This window comes from Rattus rattus, chromosome 7 (genome assembly GCF_011064425.1).
Source record: "Rattus rattus isolate New Zealand chromosome 7, Rrattus_CSIRO_v1, whole genome shotgun sequence".
NCBI classification, from domain to species: Eukaryota; Metazoa; Chordata; class Mammalia; order Rodentia; family Muridae; genus Rattus; species Rattus rattus.
The window spans coordinates 114,471,723-114,497,342 of NC_046160.1; the positions used below are offsets into that span (position 1 = coordinate 114,471,723).

General features: G+C 50.5%; 1 protein-coding gene across 1 annotated transcript in view; it reads right to left on the reverse strand.

Moving 5' to 3' along the window:
• Positions 1-1,258: 1,258 nt before the first annotated feature.
• Prima1 (proline rich membrane anchor 1) overlaps positions 1,259-25,620 on the reverse strand; it is a 51,572-nt gene continuing 27,210 nt past the window's right edge. Inside the window, exons 4-5 of the mRNA XM_032908300.1 lie at positions 9,520-9,649; positions 1,259-4,193 (exon numbers count right to left, since the gene is read on the reverse strand). Coding sequence (XP_032764191.1) covers positions 4,091-4,193; positions 9,520-9,649 — 233 coding nt within the window. The 3' untranslated portion in view covers positions 1,259-4,090. The remainder of the gene's footprint in view (positions 4,194-9,519; positions 9,650-25,620) is intronic.

Consider the following 25,620-nt stretch of genomic DNA (forward strand, 5'->3'; position numbering starts at 1 on the left):
CTTCCTCCTCCATCATGACAGGAAGATTCTCAATGCCCGGATACCCACAGCAAGGCCGGACCATTCTCCTGGAACCTTCTTAGTATGGTCCATGGGAGTCCTGCGTCTGAATTAGTTCCACCCAGGCAAAATGGAAAGGCTGTGGCTTTACCCTCGGCTTAGATGGAGGCAGTTGGTGAGAGGATGAGGAACAGGACGGAGCTTGGAAACGCCAGCCCTTGGGCTGGAGAGATGGTGCTTCATTAACAACACTTGATTCTCTTAGAAAGGGCACAGGTCTGGTCTCAGCACCCACATCGGGCAGCTCACAGCCATCTATAAACCCAGCTATAAACCCAGTTCCAGGGGATCTGATACCTGCTTCAGGCCTTCAAGGGCAAGGCCTTCAAGGGTACCAGGCATGTGTGTGTGTGTGTGTGTGTGTGTGTGTGTGTGTGTGTGTGTGTGTGTGTGTGTGTGTGTGTGTGTGTGTGTGTGTGTGTGTGTGTGTGTGTGGTGTGTGTGTCTCTGTGTGTGTGTGTGTGTGTGTGTGTGTGTGTATCTTGTGTGTGTGTGTGTGTGTGTATCTTGTGTGTGTGTGTGTGTGTGTGTGTGTGTGTGTGTGTGTGTGTGTGTGTGTGTGTGTGTGTGTGTGTGTGTGTGTGTGTGTGTGTGTGTGTGTGTGTGCGGTGTGTGTGTGTGTGTGTGTGTGTGTGTGTGTGTGTGTGTGTGTGTGTGTGTGTGTGTATGTGTGTGTGTGTGTGTGTGTGTGTGTGTGTGTGTGTGTGTGTGTGTGTGTGTGTGTGTGTGTGTGTGTGTGTGTGTGTGTGTGTGTGTGTGTGTGTGTGTGTGTGTATGTGTGTGTGTGTGTGTGTGTGTGTGTGTGTGTGTGGTGTGTGTGTGTGTGTGTGTGTGTGTGTGCGTGCCTATAATATGCATATACTATACCTGCTTCAGGCCTCCAAGGGCACCAGGCACACACGCACATATGTATATATGTGTGTATGTATATGTATATGTGTACACACACATATACACACATTCATTTATGTATATATATGTATATGCAGACAAAACATTCATACTCGCAAAAATGAAAAAAAAAAGTCTTCAAAAACCAAAGCGAATATAAACAGACCCCTGTGACTTTTGGATACACCAATAGACTTAAAGCACCTGCAAAGTGCCCAGCCCGCCCTGGGTTCACAGTAGCCTGCCTGCCCCTTCTTACTCCTGCTCAGGGTCCATCACCCATTACAGACAACAGTGAGGAGCCGTCTTTATAAGTACATTTTTATTGACAGTAAAAAAAACCTCGATGCCTCCTTCTTCGTAAGGAAGGGGCTGCTGAGTCTTGACGCGTGTACCTGCCCACCAAGGCCGTGTGCCAGCGGCAACAGTCGCCACACACACACACACACACACACACACACACACACACACACACACACACATTGCTAAGAAGGCAGAGTTCACGGTATTTACATTCATGCACTGCAGGTCACACACTACCTGGACTGTTTAGGTCATGTTTGTACAGATCAGAGTACAGTATTTATATATATATATATATATTTGTATAGATAGGTATCTCTTTATATATATATAACTATATATAGTATGCCTATATATTTTTTTACATCTACTTCTCTTTCATCCAAAATGTCTTCTAGAAGGCTTGTAGAAACACCTGGTAACTGGGAGAGCCTAAACGCTGTTGAGTTTTGACATGACTTAACCACAGTGAAAAGCGTCGGAGGAAACTCGTGGACACGGGCATTTCTTCTGACCTCTGCATCCATTCAGGCTGCACTGAGAACAGGTCTTCGTGGAGCTGACTCAGGGCCCTTTGAAGTGAAGGTCTAAGTTCAGGCTCTTGGTTGACATTGACTTTGTGTATGTTACAGCCATGTGGGCTTAAAAGCTACTGCCTTCTATTGTGATGTGAGACACGCCCTCTAAGTGGCCAAGCTTGAGCTTGAGAGGCCATTCTCCGGGGAACCCTTTTAAAACCTAGGCCCTTCCCTTGGTCTCCCCCTAACTGCGGGGTGGGGTAACGCAAGCCCACTAAAGAGAATTTACATGTACACTAGCCAAGCACAGTGCAATCTCAGCCATAGTCCCTGCTGGCTCATAGCACACACAAACACCGTGTGCTACCTAGGTTTAAGCCAAGGTCTGGACATAGGTACATGGAGATCTCAGACTCTACCCAGCCCTCAGGCCCCCTAGTAAGGAGCTCCTCTCCAGCTAGGAGTATTCCTTCCTCACTCCTGGGGCTTGATAACTGGAGGTGGGAATAGGAGGGTATTACTATCCCCTGTGAGGTTCCAAGGTGTGTATGTTTGCAACTAGGGCCAGGCCTCCTATCTGCCCAGTGTCTGCTGTGGGCACGGGCACCAGGAGACTCAGTTTAGATCAAGGTGTGATGGTGTGAGAGACAAGGCACTGGGGTGGAGCCTGACAGGCTTCTCACCCTTGTCGTGCCTGTCCCTGATCTACCTCCTCTGAGGTTTCATTTGGAATCCCATCCAGAGAGGATGGCCCAATGCTCCCCTGGGTGAGGCGGGGCAGCCCCAGAGAAGGATCTTGGCAACCCTGTGCTCCAGCACAGGGCAGGCTGTTAAAGGAAAATTCAAAACTAACCCAAAACCATGTCCTCAAGCAAAGGAAGGCAAATGTCATTTACAGGAGCTATGTCATGCTCTGGAACACCCTTTAACCTACACCTATTGACACAGGAGCAGAGCAGTGGCAACTTAAGGACACCCAGCTACATAGGACTGATCCTCATGTCTGTCAGTTTTACCTGGCTTTGAAATTCTCATGTAGCACAAACACCCACCAGAGATCTCTGGTGGCTGAGGAGGGGGCTAATGTGCCCAGCTAAATCTCTTCACTGTGGGAGCCTTGAACTCTCCAGTAGGTCTGCTTCCTTCTGGGCAAGTACATGTGGCTGGTGAGGAGAGTTGAGGGACAGGAGGCAAGGGATACAAAATCACAAGGGTCAAGGGATGGGCCTCACTGTGTGGGTGGCCTCCAGGGACACAAGCCTATGGGTGGAGGGTTATCAAGGCTAGACGACTCTTCTCCACTTTCTCTTCTACCCACATTCAGGAAGCGCGGGTGCCTTAAGAGTTCTGGCCCACAGAGAAAGCCTCCTCAGGGACACACAGAAGGCCACCTTCTCCTGGGAACTTTCTGATACCAAATTTAGGCTTCAGGGGACCGCTGGGAGTAAGCGGGTCGCAGAGCACTAGACCAGCATCAGCCTGGCACAGAGCGCTTGTAAGGTTTTGGCCCAAGTTTTGACCTCTGTCCAGTGAGGCAGGGCTTGGCTCACACCGATGCTTCCTGAAGATGCAGGGGTGGGTGTCAGAGTGGGCAAAGGGAACCTCTGACTTTCTTGAGACACCCTCTGCCTGGGCATCTGGAAGACACTGAGTTCACTCCCTGGGGGACTCTGTAGGCTGAACTCGCGGCTTCCAGAGGCAGGCTTGCCGTAAGGAGTCACAGGCTAGGCTGTGGTTGGGCGAAGGAGGGTGACACAGGCTCTGGAGACGGAAGACCATGGCAGATACAGCGATGGACAGGATGTGTGGGAAGCACCTTTGGAAGGGGACATTTGTCTCATGGCTGTGTGATGATGGCTTTTGTAAGAATGTCCACAGAGGAGCAGGTGGGTTTCCTGCAGAAGAGGAAGCTTCCGGAATGGGAGCTCACCTTTCTTCTGGCTAACGTGGGGTACCTCTCTGCCCCAGGCAGATGGACAGACCCTCTGCTTTCACTGGAATACATGCTTTCAGTGGTAACTGGTGGACAGTCAGTGTGCCCAACAGGAGACAAGGAGGAGTATGGAGAGCCCTGGGTGGTGGTGCTGCTCAGGGGCCACATGCAGGGGAGCCTGGCTCAGGCCTGGTGTCGGTGCCGCACCCCTCGGGAGTGGCCAGGGCTAGCCTGGGAAGAGGATGCTATCTCTTTCAGGAGGCTCTAGGCCTACAAAGCACGGAGTCCTGGACAGGCCCAGGGTCAGCTCATGTCCACCTGTCATCCATGTCCACCAATGTCACCATGGTGCCTCTCTGGCCAGTGGGTCCCAGGGCCTGCAGGTTCACACCACCGCAGCGTTCACATCCACCCCTTTGTTACTCGGCGAGGAGCTCATGGGGTACTCAGCAACACTGGCGCCGTTTTCATCTTTTCTCAGTGGTTTCCTAGAAAGGATTGGGGGTGGGGGGAACACAAGGACATCGTCAGTTCTGAGCAACTGTGACGGTGCAACCTCCGAGCCATAGTCCGGGTTAGCACCTCTGTGGGGGTCAATCAGACGCTGCATAGACTCTTAACTAGGGTGACCACATCATTTAGTATGCAAGCCAGGGCCCAGTGAGAAGGGAAAGGGAAGGAGACAACAATCTGAATGGGAACTGTTCTGGATAACCCAAACTGTGCGGTCAGCCTAGCATGATCGAGCTCTGATCGATCCCTTTGGGGAGCCGCCGGTTCACAAGGAGCAGCATTAGTAACCGGGGTTAGTATCTCGCCTCTGTGCAGTCAAAATGACGGTACTGGAGTGGGTGAGTGGCGAGGGTGGTGGAGGTGTTCGTCATGCGGGCTGGGCTGGCGATGGCAGTGATGATTACCGAGATGCGATGCTCCTGGAGGCGGTGGCTATGGTGATAATCGTGGTAGAGAAGGGGTTAGTGACAGTGGAGGAGGTGACGGTGGTGGTGGTAGATGGGTGATGCTGACGATTTAGTGTGCTAATGATGGTGAAGGAGGTTTCGGTAATGGTGATGACGTGGAGAAGGTGGTGCTGGTAGGGGAGGTGGTGGAGATGCTGGCGGTGCTGGTAGACAGCATGATAGCTGTAGTAGTTGTGGTAGTAATGATGGTGGGGGTGAGGGCTATGGTGGGATTTAATAGCTGTGGTCACAGTTGGGTTGATGGTGGTAGTGACCGTGACTGTGGTGACAGTTAAGGCAGGGGTAATGATGACCAATTTCCAAGCTGAGCTTCCAAGCTGAGCTAGTGCACGCCCTTGGATCTTTATCAGTTTCATCAAACCATCGAAAGCTCATTTCGGAGGCCACTGAACCCCAGGTCCATTCCTCCTCTGTATACAAGGGATCAGGAAGGCTAGGAGGGAGGCCCTGAAAAGGGTTTAACCCCCTTGCTGAGGGCATGACATCACACTGCTACTCCCTGGCCTGCCTGAAGCCCTTTTTCCTCCTTTGAGTCATTCGGGAGGTCTCTGGTCTCCACCCTGAATATCTATAACCTCCTGGGCTCACTGTACAATCCATTTCACACCGCTATCCTGCTGCCTCGTAGGTGGAGATGACTCCAGCTGAGCAGAGCTCAGGGACCCACTACGTCCCCAGAAGTGCCCGGGACAAATGGCTCTTGTTAGGTATTATCTAAACTAGACATTTACAATCATCTTCAAAAACTCGGGGATCGATTGCTTCTGCCTTCTCAAGCATCCTCAGAGCCTCCTCAAAGACAGGGTGGGCAGGATGGTATTTGTGACTGGTTCAAAGACCTCAGAATAGACTCTGCTTGCAGAATCCCAGCAAAGTGGGGAGGCAGGGAGGCGATCAGTAGTCATGAGACTAACAGGACACCTCACAGGACACACAAAGGTCAAGTTCACGGTCCCCTCCTTTTTGTAGCAGAAGTTTCTCACAGAAGAAACCACTGTAGCTGGCTCAGCCTAGCCACTGCGGCTTTTAGAAAAGCAAGAAGTAATCCACGTGTCCTCCCTGATGTGCCATGCATTGAACAGAGTCCTCTTGGGTAGAGATCCTTGTCTCTCTTCAGGCCTCCCAAAAAGTTGGGCTGGAATTAAGAGTCATTTATTATGCTGAAACTGAGGCTGAGTGAAAACTTTGACTTGCCAGGGCCTCAGTAGCATTGCAGTGGGACTTGGACATCATCCTTGCCTGTCCCCTTGGGTCATCATCTTCTGTCTGGCCCCTTGGGAAAACCTCCCTGCATCTCTTCTCAGAGATCCCTCAAGGTCTTATTGAGCCTTCCAAAGTCTGTCTCACCTAGCTTTAATCACAGGGCACAGAAGCACCCAGATGCCAGCTCATGATGGTGACACAAAAGACTCTCATGATACACAGATTTGGCCTGCCCACCTCCTGGCACCAGAGCCAAGACTTCCTCTGTTCTGTTCCCCATCCTTTGGTCATAGCTGTTTGCAAAGCCTTCTGGGATTCACTTATGCCAGGGAAGGTGAATTGTCCCCAAAGCAGAAGACAGCTCTGTGACTCCGTTCTCTCACCAAACAGCGCTCATGGATAACACTAGTCACTTTAAGGGGCAGCGGCCATAACTTCTAGAACCTCAGCTTTCCACCACTGTGTGAACTCAGGCAACCTATGCAACTTCTCTGAGCCCCAGTTTCCTTATCCATAAAATGGAACAACAGCATCCCTTTCACAGGTTTGTTGGAAGGATTAAACACATTAGTGCACATGAAGCATGTGGATAAGTGTCTACCATACAGTAAGTGCAAGTGCTCTGTAAGTATCTTTTAGCTCTCAGCACTCTGTCAGAGAGGCATCATGGGAGCTGATTGATTGGCCAGCAGTGGCCATCGTACCGTCTTCCAGTCTGCCCAGACTTCCTACTTAGCATGCACCTTCTGAGGCTCTGGAAGACCTAGCAGACATTGCTAGGACTCCTTCCGATCCTCCAATCTGTGGGCCAATCTGGGCTGGTCCCACCAAGCAAGGCAGAGGCCACAGAGAACTCCTTTAAATGGCCTGGTTCCTAAAACCAAAAGAAAGGGGAGTGAGTGTTTCTATGTGTCCTTGCTTCTGGGCAGAAGAGGTAGGAGGACAGTGGCCTTGCCGTTTGGAGACCTTCTGTCCCGACCCACTAGGTGCTCTTGATCTCTATCGGAAGCATCATGCACAGGGCTTCAGCCACAGAGCACCAAAGGGCCTTTGCAGGAACTGTCTCCACCCGGCCTGGGTTCTGCTGGCACCCAAGTTGCTGGAGGAGGCAGTTGAGGTGTAGCTCTGAGCAGCCCAGATACACACACACACACACACATACACACACACACACACACACACACACACACACGCATGCGACCCACAGAGGCCCAGCATGAGCCTCCTCTACAGAGCACAGACTTCCTCAATCTTGAGTTCAAAGCCAGAAAAAGCTTTCCCCAGCCACCAAGGTGTCACTGGGAGGAAAAGGTAGTGCTTGGGCAGTTTTCCCTCCACACCTAGGTGAAGATGAGCTGTGGATATGGCCTTTGGGCATCCTCCCATCAACCTTCAGTTCTCTGGATTGGCTCTGGGAGCATCAGAGGGCGTGGTGGGCAGGGGAAGGCCCCTTCCAGACTGCAGTTGTGGATCTGTACTAGATAGAGCACTTCCCGTGACAGATGCTGGACAAAGTACCGGTAGCCAGGACACACATGGAGCTCTAGACAGGGAACTCCTAGGATATCTCGGGCTCTCCGGGTGCTCTGCAACCCCCTGAGATGCCACATAGTCACGAGGGGTGAATATCACTTGTGGGCAGGGCTGTGGACAGAGGTTGCCCACATGGCACCTGACCCATTAAGGGTCTGGGCATCTGCTTTTCTGAGGCTTCAGGAAACAGAATAGACAGCTACGAAGCAAAAATTTAAGTGTGTCCTTGGAAACAGCCTCTACCTACTTCATTATGGCAATGGGTACACACAGGCCTCTGCTCTTGGGACTGGTTCCTAAGGTGTCCTTGGCAGCCCGGGAAGTCTTGTCCTGGGTTTCCAGAAGTCCTTCCTGGCCTGGGCTCCCTGTGTCCATTGGAGGCTGAGGCAGCAGAATAGAGGGTTTGCTTGAGGCCAGCCTGGGCTACATCATGAGATCCTATCATATATATATATATATATATATATATATATATATATATATATATATATATATCTCCTACAGTTTAGGGAAGGAACTGGACTGACAAGATGGCAGAGAGAGGAAGACAGAGTTGAATAAGGCAAGGTCTGAGCCCAAAAGCTTTGTATGAAACCAGATAGCCTGCAGCCCACCAGGACAGAAGGACAAGACAAACTTGATCATATTAAACAGTGGCCTTGTTAGTTCCAGGAAGAGTTACCTTCATGACTCAGTCAATGGTGGCATTGGCACTATCACCCCAAGGAACACAATGACCAGCCCATGCTCCAATTCCAAAAGTCCCAGAGACTCAACTACTGTCAAGTGGAACTGGGATATATCATGGCCCCTCTGAGTACCCACACCAGGCAGTTGTCCCTTGGCCTAGGGACCATCAGCCCTTCTGCCTGGGGTCAGGTGAGTAGTTTATGGCTAAACAATCTTCATCACTTATAAACACTACAAGTCTTTGTTAATGGAGCCAGCACACAGTGGGTAGTCACAAACCACTTCAGCAGTGGAAAGATTCCATCCACTTTGGAGTCCAAAGCCAGGTCTGGGCCCAGAGTTCCTGGGTCTCAGGGCCTCTGAGACTGTCTGTCTGTCTGACCTTGGGAGGACACAGACATCAAATCCCCACATTCCCTCTCACTACCCAGGAAGGGCAGACAGGCGTGTGGGAGCTCATCGTCAACTTTGGTCGAGCGCCCCAACATGGTGAGAGATGGACTTTGGCACCACACAATTCTGGACTCGAATTCTGATAGGATGGCAGCTTCCTAGCTCCTTGGAGACTCAATTTCCTAATCTGAAAACTTAGGTACTATGGAGGGAAAGGTTTGGGAGATGAACTAAGGACACGGGACAGAGAGATGAACCCACAGCATAGCCTGAAAATTGCAGGGGTCTAGTCAGTTCCTGAGTATCCTGCATTGGTATGGTCTGCAAAGGTCATCCTGTGATCTGAGTTCTAGAAGTAAAACCCCCACTCCCGGGGGATGTGCATGCCCAGGTCTGTGTAGCAGCTCAAAACTTCCCTCTCCTGCCCAGGAGCTTGAGGCCTGCGGGCCCGATCACATCCTCGTCCTAAGATTTCTTTTGTCATTCTTCTTGGTTTTGAATTATTAAACTGATATTATTACACAGAAGAGTGGACTCAGGGGAGGAAATTAAATATCTGAGATGCTAACACTTATTCTAATAATAATAATTAGAAGTAACTTTTGGAGCTCGGGGATTAGGGGAGGTTTCCTTCCCTAATCCTATTTCTCAGAAATATTATTAATGACTGTCGTCCCTTGGTGCTTGGCGGTGTTTTTCTGCATGGCTTTTGTATTTGCTGATGAAGACGTAGAACTTGCAGGATCAGAGGTCCTGACACTTGGGAAGTTATGTCTGCGATCCACTCTGAAGTACTAAAGGTATAAGGACGAAGAGAAACCACTGTAGCCGTTACGGCAAATTCATGGCAAGCATTGAACCAGTTAGGGACAGAGAGGGCCCCTTCCTCATCCTTCCCACTCCTTAACTGGGTGTCAGTCTTTATCATTAATGAAAGTAGCAGGGCAGTTAAAGGGCCGGGAAGCCCTGCTGGGCTCCAGAGGGGCTCCCCCAGGCACAGTGGCTGGACACTCACCTCTTAATGGCTTTGTAGCAAATGATGACCAGGACAGTCAGAAACACCAGAGAGGCACAGACCACCGCGACGATGATCACCAGACCAGACCACCAGCTGTCCTCCGCGGGGCAGGAGGTAGAGTTGGGAGCTGAAAGAGACCAGCGTCGGAGTGTCTCTGAGTGAGAGAGGTGGATCTGTGTGGCATTGGTGAGGGAGTGGCACTCACAGCTATCCATCACCCCAAGGAAGGCCCTCTGACCTTTCCTGCCTTCCCTACCCCCACCTCAGCAGGTGACATCATGCTTGGCCCCCAGCCAGCCCCTCCCCCACCCGGTGCCTCCACACTGCCTTGGAGAGCTCAGAGCAGGGGTTGAGCGCCTGGCTAAGCAGGCCTCCATCCTCCCAGGCATGAGCTAACTGACAGCAGGGTCGGGCTTAATTTCCCATGAAAAATAACAGAACATCTCATTCTCTCGGCCAAGGCATTAAATCCGGTGCCTCTGTGGTTGGGGGTGGGGTGGCAGGCTCGCAGGGGACTTAGGAAGAGGAAGGAGGGAGTCCAGCCCCCTCCAAGTGTTTCTGAAATGAGTTTCTTGTGAGAGGTTCGCTCTTCATGCCTGGATTTGGCCCAGGTGATGCCACCATCTATCTCAGTCTGCTTGGAAGAGGTCAGAGCACGTAACCCTGTAACATTACAGCTTCTCTCACACCTAGCTTTACAAGGCCTTCCTGTCCCCACCCTACCCATGAGGAGTCCTTAGGGTAAGCCTGATCCCTGGTTGGTCTGGGCAGTGTTGATGCTCACCTGGAGAATAGGTCTCAAGAGACTGTTTACTCCGCCCCATTCCCCCAGTAAAGCAGAGAGAGCCCAGCCCCATCTCAGAGGCCTGGGTATAACAAAAGGACTGGAGGAGAGGAGTGGACAGACCACACAGAAGGACAGTACTAGACATCGGCATACGTGAAGATCTGGACAAGAACCACAACTGTATCCCCAGCTCTGTTCTAGGCACCCCGAAGGAAGCCACAGGATGGGCGTAGCCAGTGAATAAAGCCCAAGAACCCAGGGTTGTGCCAAAGGGGATTCCTGCCGGTCAACGCATCTTCTGACAACAGTAACATGTCTACAGCAGCGGAAGCCTCACTCAAGACTTTCAAAATACCCTTGAGTCTCAACAGTCCCTAACCTCAGACAACCATCCTAACGATGGCTAAGATAATAGATAAGATTTGTTTGTTTCTGGCATTTGCAGAAATCAAATCATGTGAAAGGCATTCTTTTTGGTTTGTTTTTACTTTTGCTTTATTTATTTAGCATCGTTGAGATTTAAACAGGTAGCTCTGTAGTTCAGAAGTTTTCCCTTTTTGTGGATGAGTAATGTTCCCCTCTCTCTCCCTCCCCCCCTCTCTCTGTCTCTCTCTGTCTCTCTGTCTCTGTTTCTGTCTCTCTCTCTCCCCGTGTGTGTGTGTGTGTGTGTGTGTGTGTGTGTGTGTGTGTGTGTGTGTTGTGTGGTTAATATCATAAGCAAACACCTAGATTTCTTTCCCAGATGTTCCCACGCTGGTATCCTCCCAGGCAGAACCAAGGATAAGCAGAATAGAGAGAAAGAACTAAACACTGTAGGATCCCGGAAGACATTCTATGGCTCCCAGGGGATTGTGGTGCCCATTAACAAATGCATAGTCCCCAGTGTGGACCTTAGCTCCTCCCAAGTCCTGAGAAGAACCAGACACTCTGGGTGATACACTGAGGCAAGGATACCCCCAGGCTGCCGTCAACTGGAAAGAGCGAATCTTAGGTCCTGTGTCCCTCTACAGACTCTGAACGGCACTGCAGAGCCAGCAGGACCCATCCATGAGCTCAATCGATGGTTTTGTTGAAGTTGAAAAATCAAACTTCAAATCTCCCCCTTTGGGAGCATCCTTGACTTGGCGGAGTCTCCCCAGGGTAAACTGGTGTAGCTTTAACTCCCTGGCCACAGCTGCCGGGTCTATACTGTTCTGGCACCTGCAAAGGTTTGCCCCCTCTTTTCATGGATGAGAAAGCTCTTCTGTGTCTCTGTCCCAGGCTCTGACCTGTTTTGGGGCGTGTCCCCAGGTCATTCCACCCAGCATGTTGCAGCTGCCGTCTTCCTGTGTGTAGTCTCAGTGAGTGGCTACACCTCGGTCTAGTGTCCCAGGGCACAGGAAGGGAAAGGTATTCCATTGGCTAGGGATGGTCACAACGAGCTAAGTTAGAATTGTCCCCCAAAGGTGCCAGCAAGGCCCTCCTTAGAGATTCCATCTGCATGCCGGCCCTTAAGCCTCAGTCTGGAATTTGGCAGAGCCAAACTTCCTTGCCCTTTGCTGGTGAGGTGACGATTTTCCTTTCGACAGTCCTTTTTCAAAGCATTGCTACGAGAAGCAGCTAGCTCTGGTTGTGTGCCCTTCTGTCTGAGACCAGTGGGACCCAGCAGGTGCAGCTGAGGGCTGCGTGTGCAGAGGAAGCCAGCCCATCTGTGGAGAGGGGTCTTTCTGGAGACATAGCTGAGGCATAAATCACAGATTTTGTTCACAAAAACCAGAGATAGATTGGAAGATGGCATCTGTCTTTATCTTTGCTTGAGTTGACTAGAGAACTCCAGAGCTGGGTGTTGTCACTTCAGGACAGAGAATGAACACTGAAACAACTTAGGTGAGGACTGGAGTAGGGCCCTGAAGCTGTCAGAGCGTCCCACTAGCCTCGTCACTGCCTCAGTTTCCCTCAGCACCCCAGCAAAGATGATAAAAGCTCACCAGGTGGGCAGGCTGGAGGCTCGTAATTAGAGGCAGCCTCCTGATAGGACTCATTCATGCGTGCGTGAATGCATTCCCTTGGACGAGAACTGAGCAGGCTCAGTGTTTACTGCTAAGAGCTGGGGGTACAGAGATGAATCAGACGCAAGCTGTCCTCTGCCAGACCTGGCGCCAGCTGCCTAGGGATGACTATGGGGCTGACTAAGACCTGATCCTCTTGCAACGAGGAGCCAGCAATCTCCAAAGGAGGCGACATCATAGACTGCCAGTATGCAGGGAAAGGGAAGCTTCACTTTGAGATGACAATCTTGGGTGACAGGCAGGTGGCCCGACAGCGGAGTGCCAAGCCCCAGGAAAGAGCTGCTTCCTTGTCTCTGCTGTTTCTGTCACTCCCTTTAAACCTGACAGAAAGGCAGGAGCCGTCCTGACACCTCAGGGGTCGTGTCACCCTTTCTTGAGCCCCAGAGAAGTTGACCTGTCAGTCAGCTCTCCTGACCCAGTGCGGATGATGGTCAGGTAGCCAGGAGGGCACTGGAGAGGGCCCAGGCTCAAGTCTGCTGTGTCAAGGAGTCTTGTTCTTTTTAGTCAGCCCATGCCGAATTAAAGAGCTGGGAATACTCAACCTGGACCCCGCCCTGGACACCATGGTTAAAAGCATTTGACTTCTGCTTCTAGGCAACGCAGGGTAATGGAGTGGATTTGGCTGACTTTCCTGAAATATCCAGAAGATTCCAAATATACAAAACCATGGGCAACAAGACAGCGGTCCACGGATAACTTAGCTCAAGACCTGGAGCTCTGAAGCCATCAAAGGAAACGCACCAAGATGTAGGCACAGGCCAGGAGGTAACCCCAAGAGCCACCCGTGAGGATTGTATGCTATTAAGGATCTTTTGCACTGCAAAGGAAACCACAGTCAGAGCGAAGAGACAGCCTGCTAAAAATCTTTGCCAACCGCACATCAGAAGGAATTATCCAGAGTATATGAAGAGCTGAAGAAAACACATAAACCACTCAATCAATAAGCAGGCCAATGAGCTAAATAGGGAGTTCCTTTAAAAAAAAAAAAAAAGAACAAAAGAAAGTGGCCAATAAGTCCTTGGCGTCCAACATCCTGAACCATCAAGGAATTGCAAAGTAAAACAACTTTGAGATTCCTGCCCACACTGGTCTGAATAGGTACCACCGAGAAACCAAATGGCAGTGCGGTGGGGGAAAGAGGAGCCTAGATCCTGTAGGTGAGGATGCCAACAAGACAGGGCTGAGAGGAGCTGCCTCTCAGAAACCTAAGACTAGAAACTGCATACAGCTCTGCCATGTCCCTGGGCACACGCCTGAAGGAATCTATCTCACACACACAGGCTCACACACCCATGCTCGCTAGCTAAGCCATGGAGCCAACCCCCATGTCCATCAGCTGATGAAGTGATAAAGAAAGCATGGTCCGTACAATGGCACGTTTCTCGGCTGTAAAGAAAGGTGAAGCCTTTTTATCTGGGGAAAAAAAGGGTTAAACCAGAGATTCTTAAGTGAAACCAGATTCAGAAAGGTGAACACTACTTTCTCTTAGATGCACAATTAAGATTTAAGTGTGTGTGTGTGTGTGTGTGTGTGTGTGTGTGTGTGTGCATGAGTACAGTCTGTGAGTGTGGAATAGGATCATGGGAAGAGAGGAAGAGGTCTCTCATACAGGAGTTGGGTAAAGGAGGGGACAGAGAAATGTGTGTAACATCAAAGCAGGAGGGAAGATTCTTCAGGGGCAGGAAGGGAATGAGAAGAGAGAAGGGGATGACCGAGAACAGGGTATAATGGTGCAGATGTATGAAGATGCCACCGCGAAGCCTATTACTTCCTATATTAATTGAAAAATGACAATGACTGATTGTGATGATGGTGGTGGTGGTGATGTGGATGAGGATGGTGATAATGATGGTGGTGGTGGTGGTGATGATGATGATGATGATGATGAACATCGACCTCCAGTTTTCTGCCTCAAGGAATTTCTAGAGCAGTGTAGGAGGGAGGGCTCCAGGCACTGGCCAGGACAGAGGTGGTCCCTGCCTTGCGGAGTTCTGAGAAGTGTAGAAGAAGCCAATGGAAAGCAGAGGTACCACGAGGACATATATGTGGCAAGTGCTGGGATGGGAGGAGAGATCAGCAGATCAGGACCCACAGGACCCCGAAAAAGAAGCAGACTGACACAGCACATTAGATGCACCCAGTGGGCAGGTATTTAAGGGGACAAAGGAGACCGGAAACCCTCCCTGAGGGGACCTCATGACACACATCCATGCACTGTGGTGCCCAGGTTGATTGACTCCCTGTTAGCAGTGGGGAAACTGAGGCCACAGAGCCAGGGACTTGGTGGGGTCAAGTCAGCACATACTAATGGGTAGCCTGAGAGAGCCACCCATGCCTGGACCTAACAGGACGGGGTAGGGGTCGATGAGGCAGGAATGAATTAAAGAGACTGTCGTAGTTTTGTTTCCTGCTGCAGTGTTAAAATACCCAGACAGAAGCAACTTAAAGGGCAAAGGTCTATTTTAGCTCACAGTTTATGTACAGTCCATCACGGTGGGGAAGCCAGAGCAGCTGGAGCTCAAGTCACACCCATCCACAGTCAGAGGCAGCTGGGAGGCACATCGGAGCTCAGCTCCCACTCACCACTTTATCCAGGATCCCCGGCTCAGGGAATGGTCCTGCTCACAATTAGGATGGCCTTGACTTGAGTCACAAGTCAATGAGCACAATCAAGACAATCCCTCACAGACACTCTCAGAGGCTAATCGGTGTAGACAGTCTCTCACAGGTTTGCCCAGAGGTCTTTCTCCTAGTATTGAGATGACAGTTGATCCTATCGCAGGGGCTCTGAGAGGTCTGGAAGCCATCCTGTCTATAACCCATTGAGAACCGGTTTAGAAGGGAAGGGAATGATTGCTCAGCTGTTTAAGGGTCACTTCTCAGGGGCTGGGGAGGTGGATTGGTTTGCAAGGTACTGCATAAGATCAACGACAGGAGCTTGGTCCCATTAAGAGCCAGTGTGGTGGGGCATACCAGTAACTCCAGAGCTGGGGGAGGGGTAGTGACAGGATAGGCAGATGGTTGAAGATTATTATAGAAGAAATCCAAAGGTTGACCTCAGGCACCTAGACACACACACACACACACACACACACACACACACACGCACACACACACTCACACACACACACACTCACACACTCACACACTCTCACTCACACACTCACACAGACACACACACATGTACATGCACTCACACACATTCATTCACACACATCCACATATACTCGCACACAATCACTCATTCACACACACTCACACAAGTCACACACTCACACACAAAATCACTCACAGACACATACATGCACTCACACACATGCACTCAGTCACACACATGCACATACTCACATGTACTCATATATACACATGTGCACACACACGCACACACGCACATGCACTCACTCACATGCTTACACTCACACACTTACACTCTCACAGACATACACGTGCACACACACATGTATTCACTCACACACTTATACTCACACACACTTATACATACACACACACACACACACACACACACACACACACACACAGGGTCGGGAGGGACAGTAATTTTCCATCTTGAGCCATGTCTTTACCTGGTGCTCTGCCTCTCAACCCTATGTGGGGTCCTCTCCAGAGGCACCCTACGCTTAGGCCCAGACTGAATGCCAGGCACTGCTGGGACACCACAGGCCTCGAGGACATCATTGACATCATTAGACACCTCTCCTGGGTTTCAAAGTCTTTGGTGACTCATGCGCAGGCTGCCCTAGTGGTCTGTGGCTGGTTCCCTGGGAACTGAAAGGGTTGTAGGCCTAATTGGCCTTCATTAGGTTGACTATGCTCTGCTGAGGAGGACCTCCTACCCTGGGTCTCCTGCTTCCAGAGCAGCCCAGGTCCACAAGCAGTGACGAATCAGGCCAGCACTGGCTTGTCCTTGTACTTCAGAAGTCATTCCCTTGCCCCTCCAGGGGTAAGGACCCTGAACCTGCTTCCTGTACACTGTGAGGTACCTCAGGGAAAGGGTAGGTCAGGCCCTGAACATTATGTCTTCATGGCCTTGGCAATGTCGCTGGGTAGAGATGACAGAGCCACATGGCTGCTTCACAAGACAATTTTATGGTCCAGTTTGTACTTGGGATGTGTGTCCTCTCTCCTCTCTCCTGTCACCACAAGGTTGTCAAGGGAGCTGTCTTGCTCCTCTAAGGTTTGAGGACACAGGACACAGGACACAGGGCATATTGACAACTTGCCCCTGCCCCAGTGTCCTAGGATATGCCCTGGTTCTGTGTGGTTTCAAGGGAAGTGAGGAGGTCTGTTAAAGATTTGAGTTGTTCCAGGACCTGTTTCATGTCCCTTAGGGGTCAGGGAGGCCACTGAGGCTTAGAATCTTCTCAGGGCTTCACAGCAACCTCAGTCTGAGCCCACCTTTCTGATCTGGCCCAAAAGCAAAGCTTGTCCCCGCTCAGTTCCTTCAAAAGTTCCCAACTCTTGCCCTGCCTCAGTGCCTGAAGCCCTGGCACTGCTGGGCAGTTTGACACAGACCCAATGCCTCCTAAGGAAGGAGGTGTTGGGGGAGGGCCACCAGTCCCTCTCACGGCCTGTCCCTGATAGAGACCCATTGTCTGTGGACACAAGGAACTGACTCTCAGCAGCTGCTAGCCATTCACAGGCACTGGGCATCTATGGGGAGGCCTGTGCCAGGGCATCCACCACCCATGGAGGCCTTGTGGTCAGTATGGGGGTGAAGCTGTTCTGCATTTCTCACCTGTGACCATGGGTTGGGGCTAGACTTGAAACCACAGATTAACCACAGGGCTTTGGTGCTTGTGCAATTTGAACCCAGGCCTCACATCTAGAGTTTCTAGGGGGAAACCCAGTGAAATAAACACCGTATTCGAATCCTAGGCCACCATGCTAGCGGGTGGGGGTATGCAGACAGATAATGCTGTGCCTAGCCTATCTTGTATCTTGTGTTCTTTTGCAGCCATGATGGAAGTCCCCCTTTTTCATCCCCAGCCACCCAGGTGCCCCTGCTTGCTGCTGACAACTGGGGCAGAAAGGCAGCCACACTATGATATGAATAAAGCCTTTCCCAGTTTCTGAAGGGGGTAAGTAAGGTAGGGTAGGGTCAATGTGTCACCTGGACTGTATTTGGCTGCAAAACACAGGGGATGACAAGCCGGTCCCTGGCTGGGATGCTTAGAACTTTGGTCCTACACTCGGTGTAGCCCTTAAAGCCTTGTCTCTGCCCCCAGCTTCTTCTCAGTCTTTCCTGTGCATGCAGCATCTCCCAGATGTGCACCACTGGTCTGGCCAGTCCCAGGCTGGAGATAGCCAACAGTAAGGAGTCCTCCTCAGTCTCACCAGGAGCTGTGTCTTCACCCAGATTCACACTGGACGTTCTTCCTCTTGGGCTTCTATCTCTGAGTCTCACAGCCACCAACCAACCCCGTTTCGTCTTTCCCTTTCTCTGCTTTGCTCTGCTCCTGACTTCTGGCCTGCTAGGGTGAACCCATCTTCCTCGCACCCAGAGGCTCCTCCTCCCTGGGTGTCCATTGCTCAGTTTTGGGCACTGATTATCCACACTGGCTTTGAATCAGGAGCTGGAGTAAAGTGCAGGCTCTGAGCTGGCAAGCCATTCAGCATGTTTAACTCTATCTGTTTGAGCCATGATAGCCCGAAGGAAGCCACAGACCAATCCAAGGAGTTCCAGGATTAGACAAGATCCACAGACAGCTAGAGCAGTACCTGCCTCCTTCCCGCCTCCCTAGCAGAACACTAGTTCTCTTCCTATAGCGCGTCTGCCCTTCCCTGCAGAGGTGAGATTTCATGGTCTCAGGATTTCATGGTCTCAGGCCTGGTCACTCCAGCCTCTAGTTTAGGTGGCTTCTGGGTCCTGCAGGTCTAGTCAAAGGACAGGAGAGGAAAAGCCAGCTGGGAGCTTCTGGGATGTTCTTGCTCTTGAGGAAGATAAACGGGAAGAGGTGAACCTCACCTCTGAGGGGCCACTGTGTGTCCTCCTTGCTTTAAGTGAGAGCAACTTAAGGGGAAGGATGCAGATAAATGTTCCTCAGGGTTAGAACGCCCGAGGGCAGTCTTGAGGGTGGCGCTTGAACAAAGACTAGAGTTTGGCAATGGAGTTTGTCCTGAAGGTGTCTAGGGATGGGAGTCAAGCAGAGGATAGATCTGCAGTGAGCTTGTGCCCGGGAGTGTGAAGATCAAGGATGGAGATACTAGGAGACTGTGGGAGGTCTGGAGGCCGTGAGGAGGACAGGAAGTGAGGTGGGTATTGGAGGGTCCTGAGAAAGGGAGGCGAGGTCTAGCACTGTGTGTGTGTACTCACTGTGTGAGTGTATATATGTGTGCATGTGCATGTGCATATGCATGTGCATGCATGTGTGAATGCGTGTATGTGCCTGTGTGCCTATATGCCTGTGTGTGCATGTGCGTGTGCATGTGCATGCATGTGTGTGTGTCTCTGTGTGTGTGCCTATGTGTGCATGTGTGTGTGTATGCCTATGTGTGCATGTGTGCATGTGTGCATGTGTGTGTGAGTGTGTGCCTATGTGTGCATGCGTGTGTGTATGTGTGTGCCTATGTGTGCATGTGTGCATGCGTGTGTGTATGCGTGTGTAGGGTGGGGAGCTGCAAGGGAACCTGTGACTGAGCAGAGATGTTATTGTGATTCAGTGGCGCAGTTACTGAGAAGGGGCCTGATTCAGGAAATGATCTGAGAATGCGCATGCGTAAGAGACAGGAGAGTCTGTTTCATGAGAGGGGAAGATTAAGGACCCCAAGCCAGTCAGAGAAAGACCCCTGACTTCTAGCTCAGGAGCCCCTGCCTAGGCCTCACATGAAGCCTTTCTGTGTAGGAAAGGCAGTCTGGAAGTTTGCACTGCATAACATGGGTGTCTGTAGTGACTGGGTTGCCTCTTTCTGAATGTGTCAATCATTTCTAGGAACAGGCGTGAAGCCAGGGCAAATACTGAGTGAACCAGGAGCAAGTGGCAGATTGTCTAGAAGAGGGACTGACTGATGTCTGGTAAGGGGAGGAGTGGGAAAGACCCCAAGAGCCTTGAGGTCATGAACCCAAAGTTCAAGGTCATGTGTTTTGCTCAGACCACCTTCTACTGCCTAGGACAGGTGGGGATGTACGGAAGCCAAGGCTGGCTCTGTCCGGCAGGTCTGAAGAAATGAGAGCTGAGGGCGCTTGCAGGGAGCAAGGACAAGAATTGACAGCTGAGGGGACTGTGGCACAGAACCCAATGACGTCATCTCAGCAGTTCAACCTAGACAGGTTTGAACCTGTGACCCGCTAAATAGGCAGAACACAAGCAAGCAAAACTTCAGGTACAACGACTACTGAGACAGTGAGGCAGGGAGACAGGAGGAGCCAATGCAGTGTGGAAAAGGAAGCTGTTGTCACTGTGAGAATCAGAGTCCCCTCTCTCAGGAGACATTGAAGCTTAGTCCTACACAGAAGAGTCAAGGAGGTATCTCTAAAGAAATGTTCTATCTGGGTGATCCTAGGGTGACAAAGACAGACTAGATCCCTCTTAATACACGCACATGCACACGCACGTATTCACATGTACACGCACGCACACATACACACATGCACACACACATACACATACACATACACACACATTCACATGTGCACACACACATATACAAATACACACTCGTGCATACACACACATACACACGCACACACACATGCACGCACACATACACATGCACACACACACTCACACATTCGCACGCACACACACACATACACACATACGCACATACACAGGCGCACACACATCACATGTGCACACACATATACACTCGCACATACACACACATACACACCCACATGCATGCACACACATACACACACATACACACACATTCACATGTGCACACACACATACACACTTGCACATACACACACATACACACACATTCACATGTGCACACACACATACACACTTGCACATACACACACATACACACACAATCACATGTGCATACACACATACACACATTCACATGTGCACACATACATACACACATACACACGCGCGCACACACACACACACGCACACATACACACACACATACACACATTCACACGCACACATGCACACATACACACATTCACACGCGCACATGTACACGCACACACAGTGCTGTGAGAGCAACTGGGCTCTAGACGCTTCCATCTGTCATTCCAGTCAGCTGCCCATGCACCACGGACCCTTTCTCCTCTGATGTCTTTCTTTCTGCCCTGTGACTGGGCACAGAGCCCAGCGTGGTGGCGGTGTGACTGTTTATCATCAAGAGCACCATTTCTCAAGGCTCGGTTCCTGTGGGGCACTTAAAAACCCGGATACATTATTAATAATCGTCTCCTTCATTCCTGCGCCTAATTAGGAGAGGCGAATTATGAATCAGGTTCGTGTCTCTCTGGTGGGGGGCATCGACAGCTTTTCCTGGGTGAGGAAAAGATTACAGGGAGGTCTGGGCAAGAGCTGGGAACAGCAGGTCACAAACTGGTGTAATTAACTTTCCTTCTGTGGGGACCAAGAAACACAATCCCCTTACTTCTCACCCAAATAGCCCTCTTTGTTAGGTTCCCCAAAGTAAATATTTGTTACTGTGGAAGCCTGGCCCAACCTTTTCCTGTCTGCCTTGGTCCCCTTCTCAAATCTGTCATGCCTGCTGGCCCCTTCCCTGTCCAGAAGTGACAAGGAGGTGGCATGTCTAGAAAGTTCTGGGTGACCACTGAGCTGACCTTCTTGTCCTGGCCCTGTTGCTCACCCACTCCTGCACTGTGTTGTACACTGGGCTAGATGCTGGGAACCCCAGGGACCCTGTCCTCATGACCCCAGTGACCTGCAGGAGAATGGGCATTAATTAAATAATCATCAAGAAAATGCAGGCTGGGATTCCAACGTCTTCCAGACACATATTGGTGCAGGTGTCTAAGAGACGAACACCACAAAGCAAACAGTAATGGCCTGTATGGGGGCAGGGCTGAGGGTGGGGGAGGGGTGGGGATGGGGCTGGGGAGCTGATTGAAGATGGTGAACTCAGTCGTAGCCTGTGGATGGGAAGACACTCTTGCCATCTACAGTAAATGCCCAGCAGATCCTCCTCACTCTCCAGCATCAATGATGTCATGTAGATCTCTCCCCTTCACAGAGGTCTATAACCCATGATGGAGGGAGGCCTTGTGGAAGCCCAGGTTGGTAAAAGTGGTCTTGTTTAAACAATTCATTTCAGAGAAATAACTGCCCAGGGTCACCTTGGACCAGTGGGTAATAAACTCTGGTCTGAAGGCTGACTCTGGCCACTGATGGTTTTATAAATAAGGTTTTACTGGAGCACAGACACATACATTTACTGAGCTAAATAGTTAAGCCAGGGACTACGTGGTTGCAAGGACTGGAATATCTACTGTGTGGCCTTTGACAAAAGTCTGTTTACTTCTAAGGGATACCATTTTTACCCAAAATTCTTCAGCAATTTTCTTACCAGAGTCTTGGTCTGCCTTGAAATTTCATCTCATGTGTATTGTGGAGGTGAACATTCTGGTCCTTTCATCTTATTTATTTGTTTGTTTATTATTAATTAATTAATTTAACCAGATATCACACCAGTTCCGCGGGGTAATCGCTAGGTTTGTGACCCTGGGCTCTGTCTTTTCTAGGGTTAAGGGTGGCACTGTGATATCCAGTGAAGCACAGCAGACAGCCAAGGGGTCTCAGTTTGCATCTTGACCTGATAAACCATCCCGGCTAAGTCAGCCCCCGCCCCCACAGCCAGAGCACATACATCTCACTGCCCTCAAGTTCTCATCCACAGAAGCGCTGACAGCCTCCCCTGGGGGGCTTGAGGAAACTGCCTTCTGGTGTGAGCAAGGACTGTGGGGACTCTGCTTTGGTTGTCACTGGACCAGCCCTGCAGCCCTTCTTGGGGACACTCTGCCGCGCTGGCTGCTACAGAGACGAAGTGTCTCAAACGGTGTCCTCGACCAGTGCCTGGCAAGTGTCACCCGCTGGGGACATGTGGCAGGGCTTGGTGCTCTCAGCTTCTTCCCATGCTTCTCACCTCCTCTGTGGTGGGTCCCACATACTCCCCTGGAAACACCTGGTTTTAATCCTCATGTCCTGAGGACAAGTTCTACGTCAAGACACGGAGACACCAGGCCACTAAGAGCTGACAGTCCTTGGCAGCCTTGCAGGATGAAATTCTATCCCGAGGAGGTGCACATGAACTCTATGTTCTGGACGACTGCCTCCTAGAACCTCCTGCCCATTCCTGGGTTTCTGGCCAGGGCCTACGTCTTGTCTAAAAGTCTCTGGTGAGTGACAGTAGGGTCAGCTCTGTCCTAGCTCAGGCCACCAAAGCACCACGTACTGAGAAGATCCCTCTGCTCCCAGGGACTTGTTTAACAAAAGAAAGAAAACTAACATGTCTGTGGCTTTGGGACAAACGTATACTTAAAAGAACAAGTATCCATGCTGGTCACACAGGGGCACTCTGTCCAATAGAGTAGCTACAAACCACATGCGACTACTTAAGCTTGATTTAAGCAATCAATATAGCAGGGGCTGGAGAGATAGCTCAGTCCATAAAGAGCCTGCTGTGCAAGCATGAAGCCCCAAGTCTGATGCCCAGAATCTGCCTAACAATTCTGGAGGAACAAACTTAGAATCCTAGCCCTTAGGGGCCAGAGACAGGTGGGTCTTTAGGGCTCATAGGTAGCCTGCCTACATTACAATTAAGAGTTCCTATCTCCAACAGATAACCGCCACCCTAAAATGAAAAGGTGAAATGAGGAATGTCACCCCAAACCAACCTCTGGCCTTCATGTGCACTTAAACATGCACATACATGTACATGCACACGCACATGCACTTCCTTGGTGACACTTGCCCTTTGTCAAGCGCTCAGTAGCCACAGAGGGAGATGATGACTACCGAGCTACACAGACATAAACATGACCATTGGAAGTTTGTTGGATGGCTGGATGGCACTGGGTTGGACTTATGAGGACAGGAGTCCCCTTTGCAAATAACAGACCATAACTGCTTTACCTATGCTACCCAGAGCAAAAGGAAACAGGATGGCTCTCTCATTTCACCATTGTTGTCAAAGTGTGTGTTTCTCGCATTTTTCCTTCATTCTCAGATTCCTCCCATCAGAAGAGCAGCACAGCAGTAACTAGAGAGGCAAAGTCACATCGGAGCCTCTGAGTGGGAAGGCTTCCACTATTACCCCTGGGGCAGACCACAGTGGTGTGAGCTGTTCTCCCAGCATTTCAGCTCTGACCAGCCAGGCGAGACCTGTGGACCTTCCAACCCCACATGCAGCTCACACATGGCAGGGTGAGTGGAATGCCATAAAGCAGCCATTATTTTGTTGAGACAACAGTGAAACCTTCCGTGATTGGCAGACAGGCCACTGTAGGGACACTGATCAGGCCCAAGTCCATGAAGATCCTGTTACTGCAGCACCCACAGATAACTCCTCTACCCTTAGCTTGTCCCGAGCCTGATGATGCTGAGACTGTGTGGAAGGTTTCCCTAGCAACAAGCTCCACCTAGGCCTTTCCCCTAGCTAGACATGCAGATTCTTCTAAAGACTAAGGTCACACCACCTGGTCACCTCGACCTCTGAACATTTGTAAGTCACTTCACCTCCCTGGCTCTCAAAGGTCTACCTGCCCAATTAGAGTGGTGATCTAAGGCTAAGTCAGAGCCCCCAACATCATCACAACTGGCATCTCAGGCTGCCTGTGGCATCCCAGTGCTTAGGGGTTTCTCTGGCCTCTGCTCACTCAATGATGAACAACTGTTTATTTCTGGGAACCCTCTTCCGACTCCTGAGTTAAGTGCAGAAAGAAGCCTGTGCATGTAACAGTCAGCAGCAGACAAGAAAGCCAGAGTCGGGCTTCTGGTAAGCATTGCTCAGATCTGGCCAATCCAAGGAGGCCAACTTAATAGCCTTCTCATGGGATAGTCTGAGTTTCTAAGCCTTCAAAATGGCCCCCAGCTACTGAGAGACTGCACAGAGGAACCGTCTATAACAGGGTTAGGCATTTAGAGACCCAGACATACTTTCCACCCACAATTCTCTCTGCAAAGGCAGGCAGGGGGTGAGCACCTCTGCTGCCCATGGTCCAATTCATCCTAAGTGTGAGATCAAGAAACTCATTCACTCTGAACCAGGGTGCCTAGGGGTAGAGGGTAGGAAATAGTGATCTGACTGATGACAAGGGTCACAGAGAAACTTGGAGCAGAGAACAGACTCTAGTCACATTGCCTTGACAGAAGGTGGAGTGGGAACATTAACCAAGACATGATTTGCTTTGACCCACCCGAGACCTCTCCATCTTGCCCAGGCAGAAGATCCAAGAACAGAGTCTTTGTAAAGGCTGTTGAGACCTGGCCTCACCTAACCGGAGAGGCGACACCACCTCCTTCCAAGCACAGCCCCTTCGATAACTACAAACCATAGAGGAACAGAGATCCTCGGAACCCTTCCAGACAGGGCACTTCTAAATTGGATCACATCAGTCAACCTTCGGGATAATTCAGTTCTATAATGTGAACCAGATTCCTTCCCCTCATAAAGAAGTAAAGATGGCAGTGACAAGCACCACTGCTTTACGTTCATTTGAAAGGCCATGGTGGGCCACCGCAGGGATATACTAGGCTGTCTCTGTGCTGTAACAGGTATTTGTTGGTTTCCGGCCGTGTGTTAAAATGCAAGCAAATTCCAAAGGTTTCAGAAAATGTTGTAGAAGAACTCTGACTGGCAGGGGGCTGGGAGGACGGCTCATCCAGAAAAGTGTCCCTGTTGTGAACACAAGGACCTGAGTTCCGTCCTACCATCCACGTGAAGAGACAGGAGGGTCCCTGGAACCTGTTTGTTAGTCAGTCTTGTATACTTGCAAGCTCCAGGTCAGTGAGAGACTCTCTCTTAAAATTTAAGGTGAATGGTACCTGAAGAACATCACTGGAAGTTGACTTTTTGTCACACACACACACACACACACACACACGCACACTCACGCACACATACACACACATGTGTGCACACTTATATACACATGTGCACATACATGCACACACTCTCACACACATACACACATGTGTGCACACTTATATACACATGTGCATATACATGCACACACACTCTCACACATACACATACACACATGTGTGTGCACACTTATATACACATGTGCACATACATGCACATACATTCTCA